The 25,428-nt window shown below is 37.7% G+C and overlaps 2 protein-coding genes across 3 annotated transcripts in view; both read left to right on the top strand.

Moving 5' to 3' along the window:
• LOC123249169 (myosin VIIA and Rab interacting protein) overlaps positions 1-25,428 on the top strand; it is a 400,862-nt gene that overhangs the window by 101,962 nt on the left and 273,472 nt on the right. The gene's annotated exons all lie outside the window — the stretch shown is intronic.
• LOC123249170 (phosphoglycerate mutase 1-like) lies at positions 4,206-5,538 on the top strand. The gene has a single exon (XM_044678160.1). The coding sequence runs from the start codon at positions 4,396-4,398 to the stop codon at positions 5,257-5,259; it is 864 nt and encodes a 287-aa protein (XP_044534095.1). The 5' UTR covers positions 4,206-4,395; the 3' UTR covers positions 5,260-5,538.

The following is a 25,428-nucleotide window of genomic DNA, read 5'->3' as shown; positions in this document are numbered from 1 at the left end:
TAGATANTGGGGGATGGATAGATAGATAGATAGATAGATAGATAGATAGATAGATAGATAGATAGATAGATAGACAGATAGATAGATAGATAGATAGACAGACAGACAGACAGACAGACAGACAGACAGACAGACAGACAGATAGATAGATAGATAGATAGATAGACAGACAGACAGACAGATAATAGAGGTCATCCTAAATCTAGAAGAATGAGCAATCCGGTCCTTCAGTAATTTCTTCCTCCTCCAGATTCCTAAAACCTAGAGAATGTATTGTTTATACCACTCTTTTGGTATTTATTTCACAATGTCTTTTTAGCTCTTTATTGTTAGCTATCCTTTCATGTGGGTGTAGTCTCTGTTATACCCTCTGTCAAGGATATGCACAGCTGAGGACAAAAGTACTATTGTACAAAATGAAATTCTCTGGTTTCTTATGACCCACACTTTAAAGAGTTACTGTTTTAAATCATCTGCATTGATTCTTCAAGCATACAAGAGAAAGACACACAGGTATAGAGATCAGACAGGAGTATCATGATGTGATTTTATTTTAATTATTTAATGTATTTATTATCATATAATTAATTGATTGATTGGTTATTTAATTTTTAAACCTGAATTTCAAGATAGATCAATGTCTCTCACACTTGCAAGTCAATAAGAATTTATTAAGTGCTTACTAGGTTGTAAAGGGCTGGACTTGACATCTGGAAGACTCCTTTTCTGAGTTCAAATCTGGCCTTAGATATAACTGTGTGACCCTGGGCATGTCACAACTCTGTCTCAGTTTCCTCATCTGTAAAATGACTTGGAGAAGGAAATGACAAATCACTTGATATTTTTACCAAGAAAAACTGAAATGAGATCACAAATAACTTGACAAGACTGAAAAGCAACTAAACAATGTCCCAGGAAGCATGCTAAGTGCTAGGGATAAAAGAAAGGCCAAATCCCCCCCCCCAAAAAAAAACAAAGGAAAAATATAGTCTGCTTTTATAGAGTTCATACTCCAATGGGGAAGACAACATGCAAACAAATTTGTACAAATAAGATTTAGACATGATTACTTATAGATAACCAATAGAGAGAGGATATTTTTGGGAGGTTTGAGAGGAAGGTACTATTGGGAAGAATCAATAAAGGCTTCTTGTAGAAGGTAGCTTTTTAGCTAGGAAGTGAAGGAAGGTAGGGAAACCAAGAGATGGAAGAAGTATGAGGTAAAAGTCCAGGTCAGGTGATGGAGTCTTGTATAAGGAACAGTAGGGAGGCCAGCGGCCCTAGATCACAGAACATGGAGGGTAGTAGAGTATAAAAAGACTGAAATAGTTTATAGGATCAAATAATGAAGAGTTTTACAAGTCAAAAAAATTTATATTTGATCTTGAAGATAAAGGGAAGCCAGTGGAGTTTGTTGAATCTGTGGCATGTTGTGGGCAGGACAACCCCTTATGCTCTCTGTGGGAAAGTGACTTTCCAATTTAGGACAATCACTTTGGCAGCTAAGGGGAGAATGGACTGGAGTGAGGAGGCAAGGGGACCTATGAGCAATTAGTGGCAAGAGGTCCAGGTGTGAGGTGGCAAATGTCTGTACTGGAATGATGGCAGTATCAGAGGAAAGAAGGGGGCATTTACAAGAAATGTTGCAAAGATATAATTGACAGAACTCAAGATTTTGCATTTGGTGGGGTGTGAAGAGTAAAGAGTTGAGAATGATATCTAGGTTGTGAGCCTGGGTGACTGAGAAAGGATGGTGTGGCTGTCAATAGAAAAATGGAAATTAGGAAGAGGGAAAGATTTCAGGAAAAAAATGTCTATAAGATATTTATTTTGGGATATTCAATAGGCATTTGGAGATGATAGATTGGAGGTTATGAGAGAGAATTAGATAACTTCTAACCAAAGATATCAGATAGATATATTCCTAAACCTGGAGAGAAAATATCTGTCATTTTACCAACCAGCTCTCTGGGCAGCCTTAACAGTAGCCATATGCCAGATGGTTGACTCAAAGACTTGGCAACCTCATCAGTTAATAGAGCTTGGGCATCAATGTTTAAGGGATTGGATGGAGTCCTGGGAGACATTTCCCTTCTTCCTGATAGCACACAATTTCATTGATCTATACTTATCAGACCTTGGGCCCCATGGCTTCTACCATAAACCAGTTCTGAGCACCAATGACTTTAGCTTCTGTAGAGAAAATATACAGAGAAAATTATTTTACAGGATTTTCCTTCCCTTTGGCTCTTGTGGGAACTGTTCCTGAGGGATTCTCAGAGAAAGCCATCTGTCTTTTTCCAGCTGTGATGGAAATAACTAATAAAAATGTGTGATGGCCCTATATTATGCTTTCAGAAGCCAACAAAGTACAGAGAGTGAGAAAGTTTTTCTTTTTTCAAAAAAGCAAAGCCAAAGTTTTGTAGTCAGTAAATGACAGTAACTGCCAATGCCTTGATAAGTCATTTAAGTGCAGCAGCTGGTATGTATATATTTTTTTGAATTTTAACCCTTTACAGTGTATCCCTATAGATCTACACAATCGCCATGTCGTCTGTGGGCACTCTATGAATGTCTAATATCTGTCTGATTGAGTGATTAATTGAAACAAGTTTCAGACTCTTTTTTTCTACATGGATTTCACATTTTCTCCATAGAATAATATTCCTACATTCTGAGACAATTTGTCAAGCTTAGACTAGATCATCTGTAAGGTCCTGGCCTGCCCTGACATTCTATGATTCCATGATTGGATAAACAAAAAGAACATAAAAATTATTTGGCACCATGAGCTTAATTTCCAGGAATAACTAAGCAAAATCATATTGGCTACATTTTCCTGATTCTTTGCACTTATAAAAATATTTCTTTTGAATTTTAAATGACTTACAATTACTCTAGCTAGTTCACAAACTTGGACTTTTTTAATTTTCAACTTTAAGGGCACATGTGACAGAGAAAGACAAACAGAAAAAGAAGAAGGGCAGGAGAGAAAAGATGAGGGGATGGAGAGAAAGATGCAGAATTGAAATTTTACAAGTTATTTACATAGTTAATTGAATTTTTAAAAGGCAAGATTCCATGGTAGGAAACTTACACATTGCTTATCTCAGTGAACCTCTCTCCTCAGATGTCATATCAGTGAATAATAGTTTTATGTACTACTTAGGTGCTGAAGGGCTGGAAAAATTAGGTAGATATCCTCTGTAGCCTCCAAAAAGAGTTATTGACAAAACCTTGGGACAGAGCAAAAGATCATTTGTTCTCCCCTTCCACTTCACTTCTCTATCTTATCTCCAAGCTACCTTCTATGACTCCGTGTTCTGTTGTTCATCCAAAAGTAGAAACCAGGTGTGGATTTTCACTTGAATAGCTCAATAACAAACTACCTTCCTCTCATTAAATAGAATAACACTCCTCCCCTCCCTCCCCCCCACAGTCCTTTACTGAAGAGAATCTATGTTCTCTGTCTTGTTTTTGCTCTGAATACACTAGCAACCTAAAAATGGAAATTATTTCTTCTACACATTGTGAGTATTTCCTAAGTGTTAATGTTGAATTGATGGGCAATGTGGTCTAGTGGAGAGAGTCCTGATTTTGGAGTGATCCTATCTTGTGACTGACCCTCCACAAGTCAATTAATTTCTCTAAGACTCCAGGCAATTCCCTAACAGTAAAAAAAAAAGAAACAAACAAACAAACAAACAAACAAAAAACCTGCCAATCTGTCAATAGTTCTTGAAAACCCTTATAGCAATGAAATAATGTCCATTGTCCAAACCACCAAGTCCCACCCTCCAATTGAATTAATAAGGATCTTCATATTATACTCATGTCAAATGCAGATATTAAAGAAATTTCAATTACAATGACCCTGCCTTAAGGAGCTGTAAATAAAGTAATGCAAAAAGAATGATCTTGAGAAAAGAAAAACATTTCCCCCAGAAGAAAATGAACACAGATGAAATTTGCTTTTAAAAGTGGCATTTGGAAACATTGCGGGATGATCAAATGAAATGGACTTTGCTACTAGTAGCAATGCAATGATCCAGGACAATCCCGAGGGACTTAGGAGAAAGAATGCTATCCACATCGAGAGAATGCACTGTGGGAGCAGAAACGCAGAAGGAAAACATATGACTTATCGCTTGTTTATATGGGCATATGATTTGGGGTTTTGGTTTCTATTACAAATATGAGTAACATGGAAATGGGTTTTGTGTGATAATTTCACGCAAAACCCAGTGGAATTGTATGTCAGTTCCGGGAGAGGGGAGGCAAGAAGGGAGGGAGAGAAAACAAATCGAGTAACCATGGAAAAAATATTTTAAAATAAATAAAAAAATAAAGTTCTTCGCAATCTGGAAAAAAAAAAAAAAGTAGCAGTTGAGGCGCATGCTCAGTTCCCCAGGCTTGAGCCACTCCTGGATCTTCCTTGGGGCCAGGCGGTTTAGCAGTCGCCTCCTTTGCCCCGGCCTCGAGCCCCGGCAGGCTATGGCCACCTACAAGCTCGTGCTGATCCGGCACGGCCAGAGCTTCTGGAACCTGGAGAACCGCTTCAGTGGCTGGTATGACGTGGACCTGAGCCCTGCTGGGTACCTGGAGGCCCAGCGTTGCGGCCAGGAGCTGCGAGATGCCGGCTTTGTGTTTGACATCTGCTTCACCTCCATCCAGAAGAGAGCGATCCGGACCCTGTGGATAATGCTAGACGTCATGGACCAGATGTGGCTGCCCGTAGTGAGGACTTGGCGCCTCAATGAGCGGCATCACGGAGAGCTGACCGGCTTAAACAAGGCAGAGCTGGCCGCCAAGCACGGGGAGGCTCAGGTGAAGATGTGGCGACGGTCTTACAACACCCCACCGCCTCCGATGGCGATCAGCCACCCCTTCTACAGTAGTATCACCAAGGACCGCCGCTATGCGGATCTTACTGAGGGTCAAGTGCCTTCCTGCGAGAGCATCAAAGACTCCACTGCTCGGGGTCTACCCTTCTGGAATGAGGAGATCTTCCCCCGGATCAAGGAAGGAAAGCGTGTTCTGGTGGTCGCCCATTGCATTTGTCTTGGAGGGATGGTCAAATACCTTGAGGGTCTGTCTGAAGAAGCAGCTATGGAACTGAATCTGCCTAATTGCATTCCTATCGTGTATGAGCTGGATGAGAATATGAAACCTGTCAAGCCCATGCAGTTCCTCGGGGACGAAGAGACCCTGCGCAAAGCCATTGAGGCTGTGGCTGCCCAAGGCAAGGCGCAGAAGTGAAAGCAGGCTACCAGTAAGCAGTGTGCCAGCAGGAGCCATGTCCTTCCCTTCTCACCATCCCCGCCATATCTATGCCTTGCCTGCTCCACACACCGACCATTGCCTTAGGGAGCAACACACAGCTGCACGGAGGGGGACTGATGATTCCTTTTTCTCATTTCTTCACCTTTTCAAACGAATTCCTTTCTCTCCATTTGCCCCTTGCCTCAACCACATTAGGAAAAATGCCTGCTGTGTGGTTTGGCAGAGTTCGGATCTGTTTGGGAATTAGGGATGAAAACAGAGTAAGAAGTGACCAGTGTGAGGAATTGAAAGACACAGAACTGTCCCAGCTATAACTATGAACCAGTCCTGCCGATAGGGCAGCCCTCTCAGGGGAAGCAGCCAATAACCTAAGCGGTCATTTTATGAGAGTTTTGTTTGGATCATATTTCTTCTTGACCCAGGAAAAATAAACCTGGAGGTGAGGATTATGTCCTAATGTTTATTTGTTGCAGTTACTTTCACAAAAGACCCATTTAGACTGCTTGTTGTAAGCAGCTTTTGAAATTAAATTGTCCCACCTGGTAGTCATCAGAATTCTTAAGCCACACCGAAGAGAGAGGAGAGAGGAGAATTCCATGATTTCTAAGGGGTAGATTCCATCCACTATGCATTTCATAGCCCCTATTATGTTTTGTGGTAGTGAAATGCCCCTAGAGAGTGTCAAAATATGTCTTAGTGTCTAATGCCTTCCAGCCACATAGACCTACCACTTGGGACCTCACTGGTATTAGCATAAGTACTAACCCTGCCCGTTTTTTATATGTTGTTCACTATAATAAAGGAGTGATGCTCAATTTAAAAAAAAAAAAGTAAAATAAACATTAGTGGTTTCTGAAATAAGAAGTGTAATTTTTGTTAGCATTCCTTTTTTCAGTAACTTCCATTCTAATTTCAAAACTGTCTTCACAGGAATAAATCTAGACCCAACACATGACAAAAGTCATACCTAATATATCTAAGGTTCTCTTCAGGGTCCTTTTTGTTTTTGTCAGTGAGGATTCTGGGTATATTAATCTCCCACACATTTCCTGGGAGGAAATTTAGTCATTTCATGAGTTCCTGCACCTTTATTTCAAATCACACATATATTATAACATGCCACATTCCTATTTATCAGAGTTAAACTGATTCCATGACATTCCAGTGATTTAATAGTCTGCTTGCTATGCCATCACTTAGGTATTTTATAGAACTTCCTACCTGGAGGAGATGCACCAAAGCACTTTTAGATTATATAGACATTTATTTATACTTAATTATAAAAGTGTCCCTTAGGAAGATATTGACCAACTGTTAACAATTGTATTTGAGTCTAATTAGAAATGAAAAACTCATGCCAGATTTCTTACATGGTGAGTGGTATTGATTGAACCAATAGGGGGCTGCTATACTATGGGAGAAAGGCAAGTATGCTACAAGTGAGATGTCAGATTTGCAAAATATATTACTGATATAGGTTCTCAAATTAAAAAAGAATACATGCTAAGGAAGTCCACACAAATTTGGATTCATCTTGACCAAAGTAAAGTACTCTTATTGAGCACAAGCTGCTATTTGGTGCCCTGGAGTCAGGAAGACCTGAGTTCAGATCTAATCTCAAATACTTAACTAGCCTGGAAAAATCACTTCACCAGTTGTTTATCTCAATTTCCTTATCTCTAAAATGGGGATAATAAAAGAACCTACCTACTAGGGTTGTTGAGAGGATTAAATGAGAGAGTATTTGTAAAGCACAGCACAGTATCCAACATATAACAAGTGCTATATAAATGTGAGCTATTATTAAAGCATTTTAAAAAATAATAGTAATAATGATAATTGTAACACTTTCCACCAAAGTCAGCTTATTGCCATTGCCATTGCCATTGCCTCTCCTGAAAACATGGACAAAGTAGAGGTACCAAGGCAGGGTGATGTACTACACTGGGGCCACTGAGACCACTTCAGTAGTTGTGAAGGCCTGTCAGGTACCCTGGAATTTTGGCCATTTGGACTCTAGCAATATCACAACTGGGCTATCACACCAGCTACCTTGTGATGTAATATTTAAATAACTCTATGGCAGACAGGTGCAGCATAGCCTTACTTGGAATCATTGTGATGATCAGTTTGGCATAAAGTACCAAAGAGACAGTGGCACTCTGCACAAATCAAGCAATTTCAAGCTCAGGAAATAAGGGAAAACGTGTGACTAAAAGCATTTTCAAGAGATTTTGTTATACCAAATCCTCATAATTATCTAATAACTTGTTTTTTTAAAACAAATTTTAAAAAAAATTTTTTGCCAAGAAAAATAACTGTCTTTGGTCTTATGTGGCTTCCAGGAATGCTCAGAATCACAATTTTTAAACAGCAGATTTTAACTTCTGACACTCTAAATGGCAATCAAGTGGACATAGTTGCATGAGCCGAGTCATATCAATATTAGCATTCTTGCTATAAATTAAACTAAAAGGAGGAAGTTGTTAGATCAATGGAAGGATTGGCTTACTAGTGCTACTTGGTGGTGGTGAGATAGAGAGGAGACGCGGCAGGATAGATTTTATTGTGTACTTGATGGTAGCAAAACACCATTTCAAGGAATATTTGCTCATTGTATATTGCATTTTTGGTTATCAGTATTTGCCAAAAGATCACAATAAAACAACTGAGGCTCATATATCAATATCAGTTGCTGAGGGAAAAAATGACAAATTCTCTGAAGAGCTTGATAAAAATCTCAAAAATAAATATGTATTGACTAAAGTGAAAAGGTGGGGAAAAAGGACGATGAAGAAAAGATATACATACATATACATGTACACACACATACACATAGTTCAGAAAAAAAGATATTGGAGAGAACAAAGACATGTATTTTACATAGAAACCTCATTCCCATGAACACTTATTAAGTGCTGGATATAGCAAACAACACCAGAAGGAATGAAATTGGTTATATTTTAATAGGCTGGGAAAGATTTATTATTGATGCACGAACGGTTTTTGAGTCAGCTGTCTAGGTACAGGCAGATTATCAAGTTTCATCAGTCAATAAATATTAAGCACCTACTATGTGCCAGGCACTGTGCAAAGCGCTGGGGATATTAAGAAAGTTCTAAGACATTCCCTGTCCTCAAAGATCTCACAGTCTAATGGAGGAGACAACAAGCACACAAATTTGTACAGACAAGCTCTCTATAGGAAAAACTGGAAATAAAGGAGGGAAGGCACTAGAATTGAGAGGGGTTGGGGAAACCTTTCTGTAAAATATAGGATTTTACTTGGGATTTGAAGAAGCTGGGGAAATCGGCAGAAAGTGCTAAAATCTGAGCTAAGATAAGGAAGGACAAGATAATGATTTGATGCACAATTGAAACAACTTACTTTGGAACTATTTAAACAACTAATTTGAAATTAGGAAATATATCAGATATCATCAGCTAAATCATCAAATGATTATATATTTATATATAATAAAGTATATATTAGATTACCAACTATAATCATTTTGTTTGGTTTTGACCAGTATAAATTAATTGCTACAGCAAACAGATGAATGAAAGAACCCAGAAAGCACCTTAATCAGCAAATATCTGACTGGTTTATCAAATGAAAGGCAATGGCTGTAAAAGACAAGGTTAGAACATAAAGGACTCTCTTGGAAGAATTAAAAAGGATTATCATAGAAAAGGCAATGGAAAGGAACATGATAGAGAAAAATGAACTGTAGCATAGTACCAATAAGAATGCAAAACACAGATAAAAGTAATTATTAATGAACTATGGGATAGAAATAAAAGATTGGTGGACCTGTGGCAGCAAGGAAGGATGACAGCCAGCCAGCCAGAGTTCTCCACTGGGGACTTCAAAATTTTAGAAGAAAGTACAGACAAGGTAGAACTTCCTGGAGTGAATTTGTAGGAGGATGTGAACAAGGATGCCACAGGATAAGAAAGCATGAATAGGTTTTGATCTGCATCATTGGAGGGAACTTCAGAATTGACTAAATCAGAGTTGACCATACAAATACAAAAGAAACAAAAACAGAAAACAGAATAGTCCTTGTTCTAAAGGAACTTACATTATAATAAAGAAGAGCGGTGGCCAGGAAGAGTTATTTTGATATGAAAATTATAGTAATCATGAGCAGAGTCTTAAGGGTACACACACACACACACACACACACACACACACACACACACACACACACCTTTCCAAGTATAATGACAGATTTGATTATGATTTAAGACCTGAAAAGGAGCTGTGTGTGTGTGTGTGTGTGTGTGTGTGTGTGTGTATGTGTGTGTGTGTGTTGGAGAAGGGGAAAGGATTTGATGCCATGGTCACTGGAAGAAAGATGACAAGAGAATGAAGTGAAGATAGCTGAGATCAGGTGTGGATTCATTGAGTGACCATAGTGACAGTCAGTTTAGACAATAGTGCCTCAGGATGAACATTTTCAGATGTTTAACAGTTAAACATCCAAATCACAATTTCTAGTACAAGGTAAGACGACCATGGAGTATTTGAGTCATATAATTAACTTGCATTTACAATATACATGGTCCCTCACAATAGACATGTAAGGTAAAAAGTTAGGAATTTTACATAGTTTACATAGGAGAAAACAGCCTCAGACAAGATTAAACGGCTTGCCCTGTGTCACCTAACTCCTAAGCCACAGGACCAGAGTTGATCCTGATACCTTATTTCTGACTTCCTTCCCCTGCTTCTCATTGCTTTTAGACAGGTTCTCCATGATCCCACAGTTGCCAGGTATTTGCAGAAGTGTGGTAATATTTAGGCAGCTCACAAGGCATACAGTGATAGGGCAGCAGACAGTGTACAATAGTCCCAGAAGAAAGCATCAGTGGTGTTTACCATCTACAGCAAGTTCCCCTTCCTAGTCATCCCTTCCATGTCCTTCAAAGTGTCTAATTCCTCCATAGCTTTGAAGTTGACTCACCAGACAGGTTGATGATCTCAGGATCTGCCCAGTTGGTAAACTTGAATTCTAGCTTTCTTATTCTCCCCTAATAGGGCTAATCTCCCTCTTAATCATCTAGCTTTGAATGAAACCCAACCTCAGCATATCTAGACAACCTGATCTGAGGCTCCCACTTGCAGCTGTGTTGAAGACTTCTGAACAAAAGGAAATCTCTAGCTCACTCTCCAATCTAGCAATGCTGCTTGTTGCTGGATCTCTGAACTGCCGAGGAATGGCTGATTCAGCAGTTCCCCAAAGTGCTGCCAACTGACACAGTTGCTTTCCAAACACAGGGCACAGCTGGTGCCTTTGCCACTTGAGGATTCCTCCAGGGGGTACCATTTGACAATGAGACCTACTTGTTCAGGCAACAGTTAGACTATACTGCTCCACCTTTGGTTGGTTCAATAAATCTCTCCCAGCCAATCTGAAGACTTGCCAGGAAAAGGCTATTTCTCACACTCTAGCTTCCATCTTCACCCCCTAACACATGATGTTTGACTCTTCAGAGCAGGTAATTGGAGAGGTGAAGTCTATATATGAAGCTCCTACCTTGGTTTCCTGATAAAGCCCAGATTTAAGGATGCTATCAATCTCAATCTGGAGGAACCTTTGTGGAGAGTCAAGACCCAGACCTGCCATATTGCTTTGAGGAGTAGATGAGGCAGCTAAGGGTGGCATGCCCTCCCTAGGATGAGGAAGATTAAAGAAAGATGAATTTAGGTTTTATGTTAGGAAAAAATATATAAGGGACACCTTCCCTAAAATTGAACACTCTGCATAAGCCCATAAGTAAAATAAGTGGTCTGCCTCAGAGGTTGCATGAGCACTCACTGAGTATGCTACATTTTAGGTAGAAATTGAGTGACTCACCTAACAGATATAACTCATGAACTTTCTACATTCCTCCTAGATTTGTTTTAGAATCTTCCAAAAGGGAAATGCAGGAGGTGAGCCTCGAGGCGTTCCTGACCATGAGTAACATATTTTTAATACCAAGGCCAGATGCCTGTGTTTCTAGAAAATAGCCCAGCTCCACAATTTACCTGCTTACCTTATTTTGGACCAAGGATCACAATTCATTTTGCACTTCTGAACAGCCCTCTTCTTCCTGATTTAAGTCAATATCTTTTTTTTCTCTGGTCTCATATCTCTAGACTAATGTCCAGATTGTATGCATCAACCACAGATTAAAATAATATTTCCTTTGCTACATTACCTGTCATTATGATAATTGGTCCAGCTGACTCCCCTCTGCTAAGGAGTACTTCAACAATTCTATAAATGTCTCTACACAGAGAATGCTATTTTTCACCAAGGTTTTCATTCTTAATCCTTCCCATTCCTCATGCTTACTATCACCATTTCTGTGGTCAGTTCCTACCCAGAGAAGATGGAAATTTATCAATAGAAATACTAATGTATAAGGGGCTGCTGACAAACACCATCATTTGATGTCCTAGTTGCTCTGAAGCTTTCAACTCAGAATCTTTATTGTGAATGTTGACTGTTTCCAACTTGTCCCATATATAGCTTGTTTGTACATAGTTTGCTTGTCATCTCCCCTGTTAGATTGTGAGCTTCTTCACAGCAGGGAATAGCATGCTTTTCTTTTTATCTTCTGCACTTAGCACAATTTTAGGAGGCACTTAAATGTTTCCTGACTGCTCCTTCCAGAGGAGGACAAAGCCATTTCCATTAATGCCAATGGAGAGTCCAATGGACCTTTTTCAGAACCTCAAAAATGGATAGAATTTGAAAGCTATTGTGGATCTACCCTATGTACATTCCCCTGATCATTGTTCCAAAAGTCCCAAGTAAATTTTACTCTCCTTCCCCTACCCTGTGACCACTTCTGATTTTTATGGCTGCCCTGGATAAATAAACTATTAAAAAAAATAGAATGCAAAAGGACACTAAACCTAAGAGTCATAAGGTTTGGATTTGAGGTCCAGCTTTGCTTTCAACTTATTAACCCTACCCTCTCAGCACACAAAATTGTTTTATCCTCTAGTAGCCTCTCCCCTTCAGTGACGTTGGAGCTGGGCTCTTTTTGTGACTCACTTAAGCTTTTAGTCTCAAGGGATTTTCACATTTATAAAATTAAGATATTAGAGCACACAATACCTAAGGTATCTTTCTGCATAATGATTCCACAGAATGTTGGTTTCCTAATGATAGTGGAGATAGTGGCTGTTTCCTAGAGGATCTAGAGGGCTATGAACCAGATTATTTGATGCAGGAACCCATCAGGAATCTCTATGATCCTAAGATGATATATTCTTTGCAGTAGTACTTTAGGTACTTGAGTTGTTGAGCATTTCCAGGGCATTTGATGGGTGTAGGTTACATTCTGCCATAAAGGTAGATGTTTTAAGTGAAATATTAACATTATTCACTAATGTGTCTTTCTCCATGTCTCTCTATATTTCTTGACATATATTGCCCTGGTTGATGATTCATAGATGTTCTCTGTTAGCCCTCCCTTGGCTTATTCATTTCCCATTCCTCCCTTACTGATGTCCTTGATAAGAATAAATAAGGGTAACTCCAAACTCAACTCCTTCTCTGGGAACAGAGTTAAAACTGCCGAGGCTTCTGGCACTTGCTATGCTGTATCCCTGTCTCAGCCAGCATCCATCACAGCACCAATGACTGTTTGCTCAATTCAGACCTGGGATAAAACATTGGCATTAATGGAAGTTGTTGTTATTATTGTAAATTACCCTATCGCACTCTTTGGTCTATTTCACACAGCTCTGAAATCAAGTAATTCAACTTTGTCTAAAGAATGTTCATTTAGGCACAGGGTTCATATTAAAATCAATTACAAAAGAAAAGATTGTTAGCTTTGAGTATAGCCACTATGCAGTGGCAATTTCCTAATGTATCTGGATTAGCTAATCACTTAATAAAGTGCCCAAGACTTAGAACATTTGATTTCTTATTTGGAATGTGGCTGCTAACAAATACCTACCTGCTGTGGTTAATGGCAGGACCTGAGAACCAGTTAGACCATCTAATTGTGTACTGGCATTGGTTCTTCTAGGTCTCCTAGTGCTCAGTGAGCCTAAAAGTGCCTTCAGTTCAATTTCTCTGTTCTTATTTGCTTGTGTATGTATGATATGGAGTGTAATTGTTCCTAGCAATCTATATCAGGAAACTATGAGCCTATATGGTACATGTAAATCTCTCTACTAAAATAACTAATATCAGCCCCTGAGTGAGAATGGATGCTTTCTGTGATTCCCTCTTTTCCAGGTTGAAGTTAATTTATATTAGATTTCTAGTAGTTGGTGATATAAAGATTTCAATAAGTTACATGTGATTTCTCCAGCCTTTACTTCCCTGTCTTGTCAGAATATCAATAGGAAATAAATCTTAAGTATTGAATGTGTATGTATGTATTTAGGGAGAAGAGGAAAACACTTCTCGTAGTTAACTGCTTCAATCAATCCTTTTTCCACTGAGATTCATTCAATGGTGTGTATGTCTGTAAATAGAGGGAAAAATATATAAGAAAAAGTAATGTCTTGCTGCTTGCTTTTTATTATCAGCAATGTTTCTAGAATGCTTAAATAAATATAAATGGTCATTCAAACAAAAATTAAGTGCCTACTAATGTGTAGGACACTGTTTTAGGTAGAAGTCAGAGAAAAAAATGACCAAAAAAACAATATGTGTTGCCCAGAGGGATTGAGGTTCTATTTCTCAGTAGGATTATTCGTTTTTATGTTCTTTGAAAAGTCCCATTTAGGCTTGGATTCACCAAACACATATTTCACTGGTAGAATATTTACTTTTTTCTTAGGTTCTAACTGTACTGTCAAAACATTTGTTAAGTCAGTACTCATGAAGTAACACCCAAAACTGAAGAAATGAAGCCAAAAACATACTGGTCAGACACAGTTTTAATAAATGTCTATGAGACTTTCCTTTTTCTTTATTCTTGAATTTTGTTCCTGAGAAAAAGTGAACCATACAATGGGGATTTGGGGATTTGGTACACATATTTTTATCACAATTATAGTGGAATAGTGTCCAGAGGGTTCCACTGCATTCTCCCACATTGTCATCCTGCCAGTAGTTGAAAGATCAGAAATAAGAAATATATATGGAAAAGGACACATTGCAAAATCAAAGCAATTCCTGTACCTATATCAGCATCCCTCATCTGCCTGCTAGATCTGTGATGTCATTGATCTATGATCTAGTGTACTTACCTCTTTTCTTTGCTGTTTAGCCATATTTTCATGGTGCTCCATGGTCAAGCTGCTCTCTGCTGCCACCTGCTAGCCCTCCACTGAATTGTTGTTACTTTCCTCTACTACTCCCCTCCCTCCAAATCACCAGCAATATTCAGCTTTTTTACTAGACTCAGGCTCTCTTTGTGCTTTAATCTTTGAAACAAAGCCAGAAGGTGAACCAGCAGAACCTCTCATTCTTAAATTAAATGTCTTTTGAATTACTTTTTTTAAATCTGAATTGCAACAGAAACTCTTATTTGACTTAATGAGAAACTACCATTTCCACTCTACTCTGAGAATGAGGTTGTGATCCATTTAGAGGAAAACATCAGGAATTTCAGTTTGCAGTAGTGAAGAGGCAGAGGAGAGTTGGTGAGTTTTGGGGCCAGTTTTACTACTAGGAACAAAATTACTCTTTTCTCCATATCACCATCACTAGAAATCTTCCAATGGACACTGGATAACCAATTTTTAATAATTTTATGAGGGGGATTCCCAATTCAATTATGAGTTGGGTTAGATAATTTTGGGGGTCACTTTGAACCCTCAAATTCTATGATTTTTATAGTTGGTAAAATAATTATATATACATGTATAGACTAAGTGATTTGAAAAATATACTTTGGGGTAGAACAAAAAAAATTTAGGTACAAAACACATTTTAACAAGCCACGTACCAGGGCCTTCATACACTCCCTTAAATACTTTAAACACTTAAATACACTCCCTTAGCCAAACTTTCTGTTCAATCTTGCTTCTATCAAATCCATGCATTCCTCTCTATGTGAAGATAGGTGCTAGCAAGTGTGTCTGGAAATATGTTGGTAATATCTAAACTATTTTTCTACAAAATTTTGATTATTCTGAGTCATGCCCTAGGATCACCTCTAATACATTTTTCAGACCTACCTTTTTCTGTCTCATAGAACTCTATTATGAACTCAGATTGACTGGGAAGAATTTTTGTTAATAAGAGACTTAAAGAAAAATATCAATTTGTTGTGGGCCAATGGTGGATGGCCAGGAAACTTAAGAATAGGTAAAAGAAATCACAAAACTAGGATGTATGTAGACAAGGGATTAGTCAGGAAGGGAAGGAAGTGAACAACAAGAAAACAAGAGGGAAAAAAAACAAGAAAGAAAAGAAAAGAAAACATTAAATCAGTAGAAACCTCAAGGAAAACTGTTTAGGGATTGAAGTTAACTAGATATTTATGAAGGAACATTACTTTGTGGTGATGTTGATAAACAGTCTGAGTGATGGTGAGCAGGTTCATATGGTGGAAAGAGAATGATTTAGAAACATGAAACAATCATAAGAATTTCAAGGTAGATGAAACTTTTAAGATCATTTGATCTAAGCTCTTAATTTTATGGATGAGAAAAATGAAATATAAAGCAGTTCAATTGATTTGCCCTAGATTAAATAGGAAAGAGGTAGTAAAGTTCAAACATGAGCTTTCTAACTCCAGTTTTGGTATTCTTGTCACTCCATCATCTATGTTACTCTATAACTCTGAATTTGCTGAGTTTTATATTTGGTTTGTAATACTGTCAAGCTTTTATTTCTCTCTGACCCTCAGTTTCTTCATCAGCAAAGTAAATCATTTGAACATGTGGTCTTAAGATTTCTTTCAGCATTCTCTGATTCAATAAACTTTAGGAAATTGTGGGTAAGCCTAGGTAACCAATCAAAAAGGATCTTTGATGGCCAAAAGGGCTAATATAATTTTGGTTAAATTAAGAATAGAAGCAAGATAGAATTAGGAAGAGAAATCATTCTTTTTAGAACTCCAAGCAGAGAAAAGGATTAGAATCTACAGAATGAATTCTTAAACTCTTTTGTGTCATAAGCCACTTCAGCAATCTGGTGGTCTATGGATCCCTTCTCAGAATAATATTTTAAATCTATTTTTTAAGATGTGCAATTAAAAAGGAAGCCAATTATATATATGTATACATACATATATTTTTTTTTCAAACATTCAGTCACATCTGACTCTTCATGAACTCTTGGACCATAGCATGCCACTATCTCTCAAAGTCTATACAAGTTCATTTCCATGATACTATCTATCTATTTCATCTTTTGCCATCTCCTTTTGCCTTCCGTCTTTTCCAACATCAAGGACTTTCCCAATGAGTTTTCTCTTCTTGTTATGTGGTCAAAATATTTTAGTTTCAGTATTTAACCTTCCAGTAAATAGTCTGAATTAATTTAAATATTGACTGTTTTGATCTCCTTGCTGTCCAAGGGGCTCTGAAAAGCCTTCTCTAGCCCCACAATTAAAAGTATTTATTCTGCAGCACTCATCTTTCCTTATACTCCAACTCTCACAGCCATATATTGCTACTGGAAAAACTACAGCTTTCATTATATGGACCTTTGTCAGCAAGGTGATGTCTCTGCTTTTTAATATGCTATCCAAATCTTCCATAGCTTTCCTTCCAAGAAGTGTTTTTTAATTTCATGATTGTAATTGCTATCTGCAGTGATCTTTGAAACAAAGAATATAAAATGTGACACTGCTTCCATTTCTTCTCTCTTTATTTGCCAGGAGGTGATGGGATCAGTTGCCAAAATCTTAGTTTTTTTATATTAATCTTCAAGCCAGTTTTTACACTTTCTTCTTTCACCTTCATCAAGAGGCTTCTTACTTCTTCATTTTTCTGCCATCAGAGTGGTAGCATTTGCATATCTGAGATTGCTGCTTTTTCTCTGAGTGACATTAATTATGGCTTTTAATTCATCCAGTCTAGCATTTCACATGATGTATTCCACATTATTATTTATGGGGTATTGACCCTTATTAATTATTGGTATTGGTATTACCAATAGTTGATACTGCTAAAGACAGGCTCTTGAGTTTGACTATTGAGAAGGAATGGCTGCTCAAGCAGTTGAAGAAAAACTCCTGCTCAAGCCAGTTATATAAAATCCTATTTATTATAACTATTAAAATTTGGTGTAAAAGGGAAAAGAAAAAGGAAAAATAGATAGTGATGAGAAAATATTTCCTATAACTAATACCTTCTAAATAATTCCCAACCAATCTTTCCCACAAGGGAATTCTTTGTGGTCATTAAAAGTGATCCTTCTTATTCTACACTAACTAAATCCCCAAATAACTATCTTTCTATCCTAAAACTAAAAATATAAACTTATAAACAGAAGGAATAAGTCAGATTTCTTTCCTGCTGCTCAGATGAAAAAGCAACTTGTTAGAATTCTCACAGACTTCTCCATTCAAACAGCTCACTCTTTTCTGCTACCTACTGGGCCAAGCAAAGGTATTGGACCCAACACTCTTCTGTGACCTGCTAGAATGTTTTTCAAGGGATAAATTCACCAGAAATTCTCCCAACTCAAAGAGCAGGCTCCTCAAATAACCTTCCTTATTCAGGATCATTCAAAGAATGAGTCATTGTTCCAACTGTCTTCCCCAAAGCTCCTTTGGAAAATTCTCTTCCCATCAGTCTTCTTTGAGATTCCATTCTGACTTAAAGAAATCCAACTCACTCAACTCTCTCTTATCCATCTATCAATACATTTTGTTAATTAACCCTATTTCCTAATTAACTCTTAATTAACTAACAAATATTTTACTACAACTTATAAGTTAAATAAATTAAGTTTCAATATACTATTGCTTTGACACACTCCTTTCCCATCTATTGATTGAAATAGCCACAAGTCAGTGGAAAAATAGAAGGTGGAAGCACCACAAAGAAGCTGGTCCTAAAATGATATCTGCACCTCTGTAAAGGAAATAAGAGGCAACAACTTTGAGGGCAGAGATGTTTTCCAAGTGGGATAAAATAGAGGAGAAGATATTGAAAAAAATCATAGGTAAAACCCTATCATTTGACCCAGTGCTAAAACCTAGAGGGAAAAACCTCTTAAATGATGTCAATGGAGGTGACCAGTAGTTAGACCTATTCAGAACATCTCTGGAATTGTATCACAGAATACAGTTCCAAGTGTTAGTGAGGAACTGGTACCATGGCAACCCACATAGACTATGCTACTTTTAGTTAATTTTACTCTGATGTTTAGCCCAATAATGGTAAAAATAAATTAGAAAAAAGGCTGGTTCTAGATTCTTCTTCTCTTAAGCCAAAATGTATCCAATTGTTTCTCTGCTTAATTTTTTAAATACAACATAATATGAGTATACTTAACAATGTATATTTAAAAGACCCTAACACTTTTCATGAACTTTATTCATCTGGCTCCTAATTAGTCCTTGTCTCAAGAATCCTAGATCAAAGGAAAGAAGAACCAACTTTTAGCCAGAATGATCTTGTAAAGTATAACTTCTTCCTTTCTGAACCACTTCCCTGAACCATGTTTGTTCAAATATCACTAGGTTTGGAACAGTATGTCAATTTTTCTTGCCTTTTTCTAAGCCTTTTTGAAGATTGGGCAAGAACCTCTGAATTACACAAAACAGATGTCTAATTTTGTTTTCCTTGCTTCCTCTTTCCAAATGATGACATAATCTACTAGGTGTCAAAGAAAAAGTGGTTAAATTTTTTTTTATTTCCAAATATACACCAGATTACCCCTTACTGTAATTTCATAAAATTCAAGTTCAAGACTCTCAACAATGAAAATCATACCTCATATAATAAAGCATATGCATGTTTTATTGTTATTGTTGTTAATCAGGCAAACTCAGGATAAATTATCTGAAAGTAAAGGCATTTAATTAAATAAAATAGCAAGACAAATTTAAAATTATGCATACATTCAAGAACAGTTGAACCTTCAGGTTTCCACATCACAGGTGAAAGACAATTGTTGCTCCTAGGATATTACCCCAGCAGGAAAAAAAAAAGAAGAAAATGAAAACAAAACAAAAAACAACTTTGCTTCCAAAGCTACTGCTTCTTCTTTCCCCCACAGAAATGTGAATGTCATCTTCATCTCTGCTGTGAGTAGTTAGCATCTTAGAATGAGGAGCTAGAACCTATCATCATACTGTTTCTCCACTGAATTGTGGCTACTAAGTGGTAGCCTCCTTACAGAGGAGAGGCCACAGCAATTTTGTGAGATAACTAATGTGTCAAGATTTTAGCGCTTCTTTTGTGAGTCAGATCCACATCTATACCTAGCAAGCATGGACAAATGTCTCAGGTCAAACTTATTTGTCTTTAAAAAATAAAACCAAGGGGGCAGCTGGGTAGCTTAGTGGAGTGAGAGTCAGGCCTAGAGACAGAAGGTCCTAGGTTCAAACCCGGCCTCAGCCACTTCCCAGCTGTGTGACCCTGGGCAAGTCACTTGACCCCCATTGCCCACCCTTACCACTCTTCCACCTATGAGACAATACACCGAAGTACAAGGGTTTAAAAACAAACAAACAAAAAAAAAAAAAAAAAAAAAAAAACAAGTAATTTCTAATTCAGCATGAACTCCCTAGGGGTTTTCCATATTTGGATTGGAGTGAATAAATTTCTGCCTCTAGTTGCTAGTACCAGGGTTGGGCTAGTCCCTTTACTTGGTAACTTTACTTAGAAACACTGAATTGGCAGTGTTGAGTTGATGACATTTTACTTATATTCTTGTAACTTCATCCTGTGTTCCTGCAAGTACAATCATATCACTGCTCTCCCTACACTCACAATATTGGATCTATATGTGTTTATTATTAATATTTTCATCTCTGATATGAAGACCTCAAATTAGTGACAGGAACAAAATAAGCATCAAAGGTAACACTTACCACTATATAAAAGAAACTTTTCCTGAAGCAATACAAAAACAAAACATCATATGGTGATTCACATATCCTAGACATACTCATGGTAGCATCATATAAAATGACAAATAATTAGACTTTTCATCATAAAATACTTGGGAATATTTCTTTGTAATGACTATACCCTGTCTTAATCCAAGTGACAATTAATTGATCCCAAGGCGATAATGAAAGCATGAAATAAATCATTTATACAAACCAGAAAATATTTGCTTTTTACCATTATCAAAAAAGCAGTAAAACATGAGCTCTGGTTTGGAGAATAACAATTCTAGGCACTGATTTGAAGCATCTGTTTTGACCTAATGAGCATTAAAGTGAATTACCCAGTAATAGGAAAACAAACCATGGACTTCTTATTTCTGATGTCATCTGCCTTTTAGCCAACTACAAAATTTCTCTGTATTTTCTAGGGGAATGCTTTGTTCTGTTTTATAACAACTGACAAAAACGAATGTGACGGCCAGCATTTAGCACCAGGCTTAGCACAGGATGGGCATTCCAGAAATCTCACTGACTAAGAGATAATAAAATCTAAGCCACAAAAAACTGATCATATGTAGATTGATGAACAGACACTGTGATGGGAGGGCGGAAGTATGTATGGAGAACAAATCTGTATTATCCACTTAATGTAAGCATATGTGTGCATAGAGCCAGGATGCTGGCACATCCCAGGGGAACATTCTCATGGACCTTTCTCCTTCCCTCAGGTCAAGGGCTCATATCCTATGCATGCTGATGACTAGAAGTGATTGTTGCACCAAATACTATTGACATATTTGATTAGTGACTTTCAGAGAAAAAAAGAATTAAAAATCAAACATGGCAGCCTCACAACACAGAATTTGACAAAGCAGAACCCCTTTGGGATGACAGTGCCAAGGAATGAGTGTGTCTCCTGTGTTCTAAAAATAACTCCATATGTTTTGTTGAGAAGGAGGCACCATATATGATTTTATGTAGGAGACTCTTTCCAGTCCTCCTGTCTGCTGGTCCTTTTTTTCCTAAGGCTATATTTCATGTACTCTGTAATTACCTTGTATCTCCCAACTTATGTATGTATTGTCTCCCCCATTAGAATGCAAGCTTATTGAAAGCAAGAGTTTTCATTTTTACTTTATATTTCAGGTACTTACTGCAGTGCCCGGTGCACATTTGTGGACAGAAACTGACCTTGTGATTTCATTGGTAAAAGGGAGGTTTGGGTGCGAAACTCCCTTTATCAGTGCAGTTTGTCACCCTCTCTACGACTTCTAGCCTTATAACATTTCTTAGCTCTGTGCACGTTGGGCTCTTTCAGCAGTATAGTGAAGCCAATGAATCTTTTCTCAGAAAATATTTACTGAAGAAAGAATAAAACAGGTCACAGATCCCAGGATATGAACCCCTATTTCAGACAGTTGCCTAGAGCACTGAAATATTGAATGAGTTTGTCCAGTATCACCGACCCAGTACATATCAGTGCTGGGACTTGAGCTCAGGCTTTCCTGGCTCCAAGGTCAGATCTCCATCCACTGGTTCAGCTGCAATAAGCACTGCGAAATATTTGTCAATTTGTTTAAGTGGGGCATGTCATCTCATTCACACATCATGGAATGCACAGGAGGATTAGATGCTTTTGGTTTAGTCTCTGGTTCCAGCTAAGAATGATGATTTGATTCAAGAAGATCACCTTGTCCACAGACTCTGTAGAACTCATGGCAGGTTTGGGGTTGCTCCAGGATTTTGGATCTGTGTTTCTTCCTGGGATGTGGTTAGTAACATAGCAGATCTGGATGGAAAAGAGCTGATATCAGGGTTATGGGGAGATAAGAGGTGTCTGCCAGGACCTTAGCTAAAGCTAGGTGCCACAGTGGATAGTATACCAGATATGGAGTTGGGAGAATCTGAATACAAATCCAGATTTAGACACTTCCTAGCTGTGTCTGGGCAAGTCACTTAGCCCTGTTTGCCTCTGTTTTCTCATTTGTAAAATGAGCTAGAGAAGGAAATGGCAAACCACCCCAGAAAGCCACCATCTAAACCCAGGCCCACTGACTTTAAATCCAGTGTTCCTTTAAGACAGTCCCTTTTATGTAGGTAGGCAGATCACAAAACTGCCAATTCAGTGTTTCTAAGTAAAGTTACCAAGTAAAGGGACTAGCCCAACCCTGGTACTAGCAACTAGAGGCAGAAACTCTGGGCCAATTTGCTCTTTTCCCTTTTCCTCCATGCCCACAAAAGTGATGAATATACCCACCTCCTAACATTCTCCCTAACATCGTACTTACAGTCATAAAATCAACAATTTCAGAATTTCCTTGAAGAAACAAAACCCTCAAGCTCTTCCAATTTGGAGGCTGCTCAGCCTCCTAACATGAAATATGGCCAACTTCTAATCTTCCTGTCTGAAAACACTGCCTTAGTCCTTTTCAAACAGAGCTCCCTTTCTGAATATTCCCCAGATTGTTCCAAAGCTCTGTGAAAGAATGAAAATGATGGAATTGGTCTGAAGGAGTTTGCTGCCTTGGCAGTATTTTGGGCATCACATTTGAACTGATTTCTCGGCACTCTTCAATGCTGCAGGGATGTATCTGGAGGAATGGGAAATCACTGGCTTCATTTTCTTCCTACGTAGCTGTATTGCACTAGGGAACTGCTGCCTGAGCAATATCCTTATTTTTTCATGCCGATGACAACATCAGCAATTACTTAGAAGAAACTTTGGATTTGGGGAAAGTTATTTTTCTGTTGGTTTAGTCTACAGTTTCTTCTTATATGTATTGAAAGGTAGCTTTTATTTTCAACATTTAATGTGTTCTAGGCACATTTTGCCACCCTTCATCCCAAAAAAGGGAGCTTGGTATCAGTAAAGACAATCTGAGATTTGGAGTCAAAAAGACTGTGTTCTAATCCTGCCTTGATTGCTTATCTAGCTCTCTAACTGTAGGCAAGTAATCTAACATCACTTTACCTCAATTTCCTCAGCTATAAAATGGAGGTATCAATAGCCCTTATCTCACAGGGTTTTTGTGAGAATCAAATGAGCAAATCAAATATGTAAGGTGCTTTTCAAACCTTAAAAAGCTATATAAATTTGAATATATTATTAATCTTAAAATCTATTTTAGAAATTGTTCTTTTTAAAGAGTATACATGCGTATTTGGGCAATAGCACTGATCATTCAAATTAAGTTAACAAACATCTATTAAGCACCTTCTTCATTCATTTGTCTCCCCAACTTCTATATCTACACCTGAGATTTCACAAATATGGGAAATTAAAGGTGCAGAAACTCCTCCCACCTACATAAAGGAGCAATTAATCTGTAATTTGTAAGTCTTGGAGCTGTTCTTAATTTTTCTTCTGACCCAGATCCCCTTTGCAGTCTGGTGAGCCTAGATACTCTTTGGAGGAATATTTTTAAATGTATATAAGAAATTTATATAGAGTTATCAAGGAAACCATTTATATTGGAAACAGCTATTTAAGCATATATTTTAAAATTCATGAACCCTAGGTTAAGAACTCCTAGAGCAACTCATAAGTTTCAGAAACAACTTAAGTCCAAGTCTTCTTGTTTCCAAGGCCAGACCTCCTGAATGATTGACTGATAGGCACAATACCATGTGGCCTGTCTAAATCATTGATTTGGTTAACATTCATCCATTTCAATAATTATTCAATAAATATTTATTAAAGCACTATTATGGATAGAGTAACAGACTTGGAATCAGGGAGACCTGAGTTCAAATCTTATTGTTGATATCTGTTAGCTGTGTGATCCTAGGCAGTCACTTTTTCATTCTTAGTCTCTATTTCTTTATCTATAAAATGAAAATAATTGCCCCTCTCAGTGTTTTGAGGAGCAAACAAAATAACACCTATAAAGTCCTTGTAAACCTTAAAATATTATGATAATGCTATCTTTATCACCCTTTGTTATTATAATGTCCTCTGATTGGTTCTGGGCTTACAAAGGTGAAGCAGTCCATGCTCTCAAAGACAGTATACATACATATAAGCTCCTCAGATTTATAAACAAATCTGTTAGAAGTTGATTAAGTGCTTAGATAAAGTCAGAGATTCCAGGATCAAGAAATCATTTTAAGCTGAGAGTAAATGTAATACTTTATGTGAGAAGTTGCTCCTGAACTGGGTATTGAAATAAGAATATATCAATATGCTTATATAGCAGAGTGTCTATTCCAAACAGCTATCAATCTAGAAACCTTTCCATCTACCCTGCTGAAGAACCCTCCCATTTCCAGTCCCATCCTCACATGAAATTGCAGTATCTAGATCTGAGACTATCCCTCCTTCTCTGGCTAACCCCAGATCTTATTTTGAATCTATCCATTGACAAATGTCCTACCACTAAGTATACCCTTCCCCATCCTAATTTTTATCTCTAATAATTTTTATCATTAATTTAATCAATTCTACCATTACTTTTAGAAGAGTCATAACAATGGATTATCCTATGGTTCCATTAAACATTTCTCTGACTCCCCTCAAGAAAGTTCCCTTCCCTGGCTACTATTCCTCCATTTTATCCTATTAGAACTTTAGCTCCTTAAGGGCAAGAACTCTCTCAATTTTATCTTTATTGCCCCATCACCTCAGGTACTTAATAATGTTCCCTTCCCATTCATTTAAATATCTGTTCATTCATCTGTAAATACAAAGGCACTAGAAAAGTCAAGATTAGATAAGAGAACTGCTAGCAGTTCCATTTGGTTTACCATTAGTGTGAGAGAAAGGGTGGTTTAGTACCTTGGTGTCAAACTCCAATAGAATGGGGTCCCTTTTGGTTACAGTTTGATTTAAAAAACATAAATTAACATAATCTATGCTATGTTTTTTTTGGGGGGGGGATTTTTTTTTAAACCCTTGTACTTCGGTGTATTGTCTCATAGGTGGAAGATTGGTAAAGGTGGGCAATGGGGGTCAAGTGACTTGCCCAGGGTCACACAGCTGGGAAGTGGCTGAGGCCAGGTTTGAACCTAGGACCTCCTGTCTCTAGGCCTGACTCTCAATCCACTGAGCTACCCAGCTGCCCCCTTATGCTATGTTTTTAATTTATTGTGTTAAAGACTCCCAATTATATTTTTTTTTCCTTTGTAATCTTATGTATTTTATTTTATGCATTTAAAAACATTC

This window comes from Gracilinanus agilis, chromosome 5 (genome assembly GCF_016433145.1).
Source record: "Gracilinanus agilis isolate LMUSP501 chromosome 5, AgileGrace, whole genome shotgun sequence".
In the NCBI taxonomy this organism is placed as follows: Eukaryota; Metazoa; Chordata; class Mammalia; order Didelphimorphia; family Didelphidae; genus Gracilinanus; species Gracilinanus agilis.
The sequence above is the reverse complement of the archived record's forward strand: the minus strand, read 5'-3'. Positions and strand labels throughout refer to the sequence as shown.